The following is a 10055-nucleotide window of genomic DNA, read 5'->3' on the forward strand; positions in this document are numbered from 1 at the left end:
TTAAAATACTCAGATCGTCCTGGCCGATCGCACGATCGTCCTAGACGATCAGACCAATTTCACATCGTCCTGGGAAGATTTCGCAGGACGATCCAGGACAATAATTAATTTTTAAAAACCCCTTGCTCTCTGACTTGTGCCATCCACTGATCGTCCTGGGACGATCCCAGATCGGCTCGGACGATCCCTACAGGAAATCATTCCTGGAACTTCTGTACAGAATCTGGAACAAAAATTGCACTGATCGTCCCGGGACGATCCAGATCGGCCCGGACAATCCTGGAGCAGATTTTGATGTTACACCCAGTCGGCATCAGAGTAAGCAGTTAGATGAAGAGAACCGGCAGTCAGGGGAAGCCCGAATTGAAGTGTTCCCTGTATATACCAAAGGAGACATTTGAGGGCGGTGTAATCTGCATTAGTTGGATGGTGCATATGCTGACAGATATTGTTTACCGCAAAGGCTATATCCAGTCTAGTAATCGTAAGATAATTCAAAGAGCCAGCAAGACGTCTGTATTGGGTTGGATCATGAAACGGAAGAGTAGCTTCCGAAGTGGTTGATGGTTTGGGAGCCATTGGTGTTGCAACAGGCTTACTATTCTACAGTCCAGCCGAGTGAATGATGTCGAGAGCATATTGGGATTGAGTGAGGAGTAAGCCAGAGGAATACTTCTGAACCTGAATTCCCAATAAGTTGCTTATTTCGCCTAGTTGTTTGAGAGAGAAATCATGATGAAGTTTAGTAATGAGCTGATGTATAATGGTGGGATTGTTGCCAGTAATTAGAAGATCATCCACGTAAATGAGAAGATAGATTTTGGATTCATCCCGAGAGAAACATAGTAGGGACGGGTCAGCCTTGCTGAAGGAGAAGTCGAAATTGAGGAGAGCTGAGGTGAATTTGTTGTACCATTCCCTCGGAGCTTGTTTAAGGCCATTGAGAGCTTTGTGTAGCTTGCAAACGAAATGTGGGTGTTCTCGATCGACAAAGCCAGGAGGCTGAGCCATGTATACCTCATCATGTAAGTCTCCATAAAGGAAGGCATTGGAGATGTCAAATTGAAGAACCGGCCACTTAAACTGAAGAGATATTAGGAGAAGGACCCGTATTGTTGGCATTTTAGCCACTTGGTTGAATGTCTCACCAAAGTTGATTCCAAATTCTTGACCGAAACCATGAGCTACCAATCAGGATTTGTAGCGGTCGACGTCACCATTCAGTTTGTGTTTGATGCGAAAAGTCCATCTGCAGCCTAACACTTTAGTGTGTGGAGGGGAAGGCACCAAAGACCATGTACCTTGCTTTTGTAAGGCAAGGAACTCCTCAGACATGGCAGCTCTCCAATGAGGATGTTTGACAGCTTGAGAGTGGGAGGAGGGTAGTGGAGTTGGAGATGGAACAGTGAGAAGATCAAAAATGATTTTCGGGCGATGAATACCATCCTTAAGCCGGGTTTGCATAGGATGATTGGAAGTGGTGATAGGACGGGAATTAGGTGGAGGAGGTGGAGATATGGAGTTTTGTGGAGGGGATTGGCCAGATAGTGGTGAGGTCTATTGTGGTGGGGAGATTGGAGGTGGGTTTGAATTTGTTGTAATTGGAGGTGAATTGGATGAGTGAGTGATTGAGGTGGTCGGAAGGAGAAGATATGGGGAGTATGTTTGATCAGAGATCGTAGAGGAGGAGGGTGAGGAACTGGTGGAGGATGAGGAGAGATATGGAAAAGATGTTTCAAGAAAAATGACATGGCGGGAAACATAAAGTTTATTGGTTTTAAGATTAAGGCAACGGTAACCTTTGTGAGATGGTGAGTATCCGAGAAAGAGGCATGGTTGAGAGCGTGGATGAAATTTGGACGGTGTTGTGGGATTTAACCAGGGAAAACAGAGACAGCCAAAGGTTCTAAGGTAGGAGTAGTTAGGCGGAAGATTGTAGAGAAGTTGATAAGGTATTTTGTTATTGCAGGCCTTGGAAGGCAACCTGTTTATAAGGTAATTGGATGTGAGCAAAGCTTCGGCCCAGTAGAGATGAGGAAGATGAGCTTGATGAAGGAGTGTGCAAGTCGTTTCCAAGAGATGACGATGCTTTCGTTCCGTCGTGCCATTTTGCTCTGGAGTGTAGGGGCAACTAAATTGATGATGTATGCTATGTTCCATGAGGTATGATCGAAATGCGGTGCTGGTGAATTCGCCACCGGCGTCTGAGCGGAATTGTTTAATGTTTTTGTTGAATTGTGTAAGAATTAATTTGTGAAATTGTTTAAACTTAGAAAGAGTTTCAGCTTTGGTATGCATGAGGTATATCCAAGTAAAGCGAGTATGATCATCAATAAAAAGAACATAGAATCGATAGCCATTTGTAGACGATAGAGGTGCTGGACCCCAAACATCAGAATGTATTAGATTAAAGGGTTCAGTTACACGAGAGATAGAGGAAGAGAAAGGTAACTTATGGCTTTTCGCCATATTATATGACTCACAAACATAAGAAGAAACAAGACTACATATTGACGGAAAAAGACGAGCAAGTTGTTGTTGAGTGCGCGGGTTTGGGTGCCCAAGACGGGAATGCCATATTGTAGAGTTGGACGAAGAGGTGTGCAGAGCGACTGGAGGCCCGGATGAATTGGAAGAAACGGAGTAGAGACCGTTATGGTTGGGTCCACGGATGAGAGTTTGATTGTCCGTAAGATCCTTGATGACAAAGCCATGCGAATCAAATGAAATGGAGCAGTTATTATCAGAAGTAAGTTTATGAAAGGAGATTAAATTGTGGGAAAGCAGAGGAACATGGAGTAGATTGCGAAGAAGGAGCTTACGATTGGAGTCGGGGAGATGAAGTAAGCCTTGACCTGTGTGATGTATTGGAAGAGAGCTACCATTGCTGTAGAGATGGTTTCGGTGCCATTGTAAGGAGATGAAAGCTGCAGGTTGGTGAGATCAGGGGTGAGATGGGTTGATGCACCAGAGTCCAGCACCCACTCATTATTAGAGGTGGGATTCGAACTAGTCAGAAGCGCGGTCTGAGGAGCATTGGTGGTGATGCTGTAATTTGCGTTAAACTGATGCCAACAGGAGGAGGCAATATGGCCTGGTTTGCTACAGATCTGGCAGATTGGCCTGGTAGTGTCGCTGCGGGTGGTTGAGTTGTTTGGTCTGAAGGGAGCTCCACGACCGCGAGAGCCGCGATAGGAAGAGCGACCACGAGAGGAGCCTCCGCGGTTAGTGAAAAGAGCCGTAGAATCGGTCAGAGTGCTGGAATCACGATGAAGATCAGTCTGCATATGAATCTCTTCGCTGCACAATAGATTGTAGAGGACGTCAAGACTCAGAGGAAGCTGGCTGGTTCGCACGGAGGTCTTGAATGGATTGTAAGATGGCAGAAGGCCATTTAAGATATGGAGGATGATTTCCTCAGGATCTAACACAGATCCAGCTGCTGCAATGTTGTCAACAAGGGATTTGATTTTGGCTAGGTACTGCATCATATTTAGGTCCTTCATTTGAATGTGATACAGTTCGTTTTTGAGCTGAATCACGCGGGAACGGTTGGTGGGTTGAAGGCGCAGCTCGAGAGTAAGCCAAATGTCTCTGGCAGTGGAGAGAGTAAGAATGTATGGCAGGACTGCCGGAGAAATCGTAGAGAGAAGGGCAGAAACCAGATTTTGATCAATCAGGTTCCATAGACGAATCTCGTTGGTGTTGTTTGCAGCGGCAGAGATAGTAGGTTTGACGCTCTCGCCAGTAAGATGGCCTTCGTATCCGTTGGCAGAAAAGAGTTGGAAAATCTGCAAGCGCCAAATGGAGTAGTTGTCACTGGTGAGTTGGTTGGAGATGATGAGTTTGAGGTTGTTCATCAGGAACTTGAGAGAAGGGGGAATAGCAAGCTCGGTCATGGTTGAAGTTATCACAACAGTGGTTGGTTGAGAACTTTGATTACCCTCCAGTTATTTTTGAGTGCACATGGAATTTACTTGTTCGTATGAATTTCAACTACAAAACTCGGCAAAGTAATGATAACCATCAATAACAGCAGCAAGTAACTGCTACTTGTTGCCGCCATCGACGGGCGACTCCACCGACCATTGGCTTTCACCATTGCCATCAACCATGCACCTCAAATCAACTATTGTTTCAATTATACTATTATTTTATTTTGCACTCCCTTTCTTCAAAATAAAAAATAAATAAATAAATTCATGCATTTGTAGCATACTATTTACTTCCACAATGAATTGATTTACTTATTATTCAATAGTGAACATGAAATTACCTCACATTATAGTACATATGAAGGTTGCTGCTTATATAACTATTGAATTTTCTTGGTTTATCAATAAGTTTGCTTAGAGAGAATGCATATGTCGTGCCTCCTAAGTATGGAAGGCTTCCTATATGTATTGGTGCACTTGTCAGCTAACTTAAAATAGGAATTTATGATTGAATTTCCTCAAGCAGGTAATAGACATAATGAAAAGTGAACCTGCTGTTTTGTTTGCAGTTAATGTTTTCGTTTTACAAACTAGTACTGGCTTATTTACACTTTGACAAGGGTGCGCTAGCTACAGACTATTGAATATGCTTTGCCTCATCTCTCCCTACCGGTTGTTTGCGAAGACCACTGGAGAAAGAGTTTGCTGTCCCTCATTAGGGAAGTTTTTTTAAGAGACATTTAAGCCAATTAAAACAAAGTCATGTACATAAAGCTCCCAAACGATTAAATTAAATTGTGTGTCGGTAAGCTGGGTACATCAACTTAGAAAGCTGTTTTAGAAATTTTTGTACTAGAAAATCGTTTTAGAAATCATCAAAGAAGTTGTCCAAAACTAGAATAATTATTTTGTGCGGAGACAACCAGAATGCCTCACATCACCTTTTGCTCGGTACCGAGACTCATACTGTTGATGTGGCATTTTCTGATTGGCCTCCGAACAAAGTCCTATGTCTGATCTCCACACAGAATAATTTCTTTCCAAACTAATTAAGCCTTATACTTTTGAGTCAAATGCAGAGCTCTGCATTGGGTACCCATACCCACACCCATCCATGTACCCACCCATACCCAATGGGTATGTGTACGCCCATGATCTTATGGGTGCGTATGGTCGGTACTAAGCATCGATGAATAAATTGATTTATATTTATAATCACTGTATATCTTACTTATACTACTGCAATCATCACTACGTATTGTGCAGCACTTAACCACGATACGAGTACGATAAATTTTGATATGCGACTTAAAAGTTTGCCATCATAGCAAATGATAACAAGCCTCAAGGCCATCAGTTTGTGGCAGACTGCGTTCAAAAAACATGAAAAGTGGGTGGGTATAAATGGGTACAAAATCCTGGAAGTCACCATGGGTGAGTATGGGTGGGCGAAGCCCGTTCGAGTAAAACATGGGTACCCAATGAGTACCCAACCAGGAACTCAGGTAGGACTTCGGTCAAATGAGATATCTCGATCACGATGATGGGATAGCTGTTTATGTCTGCATTTATGTATATATATAGTGGGACCAGCTTTAGGATTGAGCATTAAATTGACATAAATAATTGTTGTACATGTGACATTTGACTTAATTATAATTACGTGGTAGGCCAACTTTACAGACGAGAGCATTAAAATGAACATTGAAGACAAGTTTTGGAATGCATGAGAAAATGGCAGCGGACACCACATTCAATTCAATGTGCTTTCCACAGAGCCTCACAAGAAAGTATGCCTTAAAAGACGTGCTGCTTCTCTAATAAGTAATAAATGCATCATCCACAGACCCCAACTAGCTTCAATAGTTCTTGACTCGTGCTGACCTTTAAGGGTAATAAATATGATATTTATTGTTCCACAAGCTCGTCTGGTACTATTATTTTGACTTTCAACCCTCATTTTATTTATATTTTTTAACCTTTCATTGCATATATGCAATTTAAAATTTGTCAGTGCCGTTCGAATTGATCCCACGATATAATAGTTTTTCAAAACTATTCAAATTTCAGATAAACGAATTATCAATCAACAAAATACTATGTAAATTTATTATATATACAATTTAACAGAGATATCTGAAAGATGATTGAGCAGAATATTTAAATCCATTTTTGCTCATTATAACTATTATAAAAAGCTAAAAGATAGGTACCTATGAATTGGTTTTATGATATTTAACAATAACAAAATATATTATTTAATTAAAAATAAGTAATACATAATCAAAAGCAATATTGCTTATAAGTTAGTAAAAGATGGATATGAAGATCATTGATTATCACTTTTTATACTGATTTTGTTCTAATTACAAACAAAAATAATATATATTAAATTTAGGGTTTATATATATTATTTGCTTCTATAATTAAATTTCTTTTTAAAAGTATTACCATCATATATATATTTTTAATAATATATGTGCTTCTCTTCATGCAGTATGGATGATATATAAATATTTGTACACTTACAATAGCAACAGGTAAGATTAATAGTAATTACATTTCAATCACAAATCAGCTTTCTCTAAAACAGCTTTCTAGTTCAAAAAAAAAAAGTTTTGAGAAGAAGTAAGAAAACAGTCCCAAATGAAACCTACAAATCATGATTTGACACAAAACATAAATTTTAAACACTACACAATACATTACCATTACTAGAAGCAAAAATAAACAAAAGCAGACTTACAAATCCAAGAAACCACTAACTCACCATACAACAAGAAGATAGTACCAACTCTTACACTATAGAAACAATAACTACTAAAACAAAGCAAAACCTTGCCACATAAAATCAAAATCCTAACACAGAATAAAGCTAATATACTTGATTTTTTTCCCCCTAAAATATAACCTAAATGATATGGCGCGCATATATAATGAAACACGATATTCCATATCAATTAGACTACATTAAAGAAGAAAAAAGCAGCAAATTAAATTAGCATTATTCTTAACACACGTAAGCATGCATGGATGGCCATGCAAAAGGCCATTAGGCTAGCTTAGGGAAGTAGGCCTCCAGCCCCGCCTCCGCCACCACCGCCGAGCCCACCGACACCGCCGCCAACACCGCCAAGCCCACCAACCCCGCCGAGCCCGCCACCGGGCCCAGTCCCGGTGACACCGCCGACTCCACCGAAGGTACCGGCAGTACCGCCGAGAATAGGGAAACCGCCAAGGGAGACTCCTCCGACGCCGGCGTAGCCCCCAACGCCTCCAAACACTATGTTCTTCTCATCAGTGACTTGCTTGTGACCGTTCTTTTGGTTAGTAGATACTTCTACTTGACTTGGGATGTTTCTTGCTTGAGTTATTGAAAGAAGAAGAGCTACGGAAAGCAAGAAGAATATGCAGTACCTTCCCATCTCGTTCTCTCTCGCTCTCTCTTTCTCCGAAAGATAGCAGGTTGCTTGCTCATTTGGAATGGAGGATGTCTCCTGTTATAAAGGAATGGAAAAGGAGGGAAGAAGATAGGCGAGAAGCTATAGGAGTTAATGCACTCAACAAAACACTAGCTAAAGAATAAATATTTAAACCTAAGGCGTGTCAATTAATTTCTTAAAGATATTTCAACAAAAAATTACTATTAGATTTATGCTTCTTTTGTGATGCATAATTCTTTGAGAAATTTCTTATAAAAAGGTCCTTTTATTGCTTCTAAATAAAAAAATATGATTTTATTTTGAGTACGAAAATTAAAATAAAATAATTACTTTTGAGATAAGTTTTAAAAAATAGTAAATTTAGAATTTATATTTGATGCGGACTAGAATATACGCGGCGGTAGAGTAAAAATATAGCGTCTTAACAATATACGTATATCCAGCATTCGTTTTCATTTCATCTTTTAATTTGTTCAAAATCAAACGCTTATTGAAGTTGCTGAGGCATATATAGCCATATGTGGCTTATTATTAATGTAGCAACTTTTTATAAACATTTCTATAAGCAAATCTTTCAAGGAATTTTGTCCCCTGCTAAAGATTTCGACTGTCACTTAAGTATGCTTGCAAATTTATTTCAGATAACTTTCTTATTATTTTTAAAAGAATTTCTTAGTAAAATAACAAGAAACTCATTTCAAACAAAATATAAGATATTATTTGAGATAATTTTCTTAATATTTTTTTAAATAATTTTTTAATATAAATTTTTTTTGAATTATAACTTTTTATACTAAAAAACTGTTTTAAAAAATATTGAGGAAGCTATCCCAAATTTAGTTTAAGATTTCACCTGGGATAACTTTCTTACTGCTTTCTAGTTCAAAATTTTTTTTTAAAAAAATTATCTTAAGAATTACTTTGGAAGCAATAAAAAAATTTATCTCAAACAAAGCTTAATACTCAAAAATGCCCAAGAGAAATTATTTTGTGCAAAATCCAAACGAAAAAATCATCCAAATTTGCTACATATTTACTGAATATTTGTTGTGTATTTGCAAATACTCAATTGTGAGTGTTAATAAATATTTTATGAATATATGCTTAATATTTTGTGAATATTTATTGAATATTTTGTGATTTACTAGATATTTAATGAATATTTTCAAATACTTGGTAAATACACAACAATCCGGATAGGAAGATACGGTTTACTGAATATTTTCAAATACTTAGTAAATACACAATAATCCAAACGATCTTTCCATCAGGACTCCACATAATATAAAACACAAATCTTGCAGCATACTAGGCAATGCACATGAAAAAATTTCTTCACTAAAATTTCATTAAACTCCTACTTTTAAGATCATAAAGTTATTAATCCAACTCAGATATTAATACAAGTTACAGAACTATTAAATTTTGTTTGAGATAGCTTTTCATCATTATTTTTTTACTATTTTTAATAAATTTATTCACTACAAAACTGTATTATAAAACAATAACAAAAAATATCCCAAAGAAAACCTTAATTAAGACATTAGGATTCCAGCCCTTAATTCTATAATTGAAATGGAGTATTTTAACAGGCCATCTGATGAAAAGGCCACAAAAATATATCCAAGTTCTTTCCATATTACAATGGTGATTATGTTGATGATACAAATAACTGCTAGAGCAGTGCTGAAGGCTTAATTTGAGAGGATCATTAAAGAAGATCATTTGAAAAATTTCCTTGCAGAAAGCCATCAATACAAGTAAACACCTGAAGAAACTTCTCATTGTAATCAAAATGTGCTGAACATAATAGCTAGATTTGATGTAATTAATCACTAGAGGCCTAAACTAAGGAGTTCGAAAAAAAACTAATGCTACCAGGATAGATAAATTGAAATGTTTGGAGTTAAAGTATACAGTAATGTTAGTAATTTAAAATAGATAAATTGAAGAACAAAATTCAAGTATTGCCTACTTGCAGGTAAATCTGACTTCTGAGTGAGTTCTTGCTGGGTTTCCCAAACCATTAATCAACCTAAGCTGCAAAACAGAGTTGAAGGTTGGTTATAATTATGTTATCAACACATACAAGATAAACAAAGCATAGCATTCATTTCCTTCATAGAATGTTGCATGGGCTAATGTTAATAATGCATAAAAGAAACCTCTGCAGCTTATTTTTGTGTGTCCCGCGGATCTAAGTTTGTAAACACCATAAAGAAATAAATATCAAAGTATGCTTGCGTATTATAATAGCTAACCTATTCTTGATAAACTTAATTATATAATTTTAGGGTTTAGTTCGATGAACAAAGCAAAAGACCTTTAGGTTGACAAATATATAGATTGATGACACTTGCAAAAGAACTAAATTAAATTTGGTTTTTTCAGTACCAGCTTGTCCAAATCTTATTAAGGTTGAATGGGGTAATTCATCGGTATTATTGATTATCAGAATGCTAGTTACTTTCATAAGCAAAGATGAAGAGTTTAGTAGAAGAGTTCGTAGATTGAAAAGCCTTGCGAGATGGAAGAATTAAATTTGGCTATTATTATGTGGTTCATCCAGATCATATTAGGGATAATTGTTTTTTAAGTTATTAAATGATGGTAAAGTGAGAAAGTTGTGCTTAAGAGTTAGGATGAAGGGTACTTGAAAGAAGCCAACTAGAATTAA

The 10055-nt window shown here is 37.6% G+C and overlaps 1 protein-coding gene across 1 annotated transcript; it reads right to left on the minus strand.

Annotated features, from left to right (window-relative positions):
• Nucleotides 1-6997: 6997 nt before the first annotated feature.
• Nucleotides 6998-7360, minus strand: LOC110100994 (glycine-rich protein 5-like). Its single transcript, XM_020828727.2, has one exon. It carries the CDS (start codon nt 7358-7360, stop codon nt 6998-7000), a length of 363 nt encoding a protein of 120 aa, XP_020684386.2.
• Between the last annotated feature and the right edge of the window lie 2695 nt (nt 7361-10055).

Source organism: Dendrobium catenatum, unplaced genomic scaffold (assembly GCF_001605985.2).
Source record: "Dendrobium catenatum unplaced genomic scaffold, ASM160598v2 fragScaff_scaffold_627, whole genome shotgun sequence".
NCBI classification, from domain to species: Eukaryota; Viridiplantae; Streptophyta; class Magnoliopsida; order Asparagales; family Orchidaceae; genus Dendrobium; species Dendrobium catenatum.

What these genes read in the sequence shown, in the direction of transcription:
- LOC110100994 (XM_020828727.2), bottom strand. Translation starts at nt 7,360, where the DNA reads ATGGGAAGGTACTGCATATTCTTCTTGCTTTCCGTAGCTCTTCTTCTT.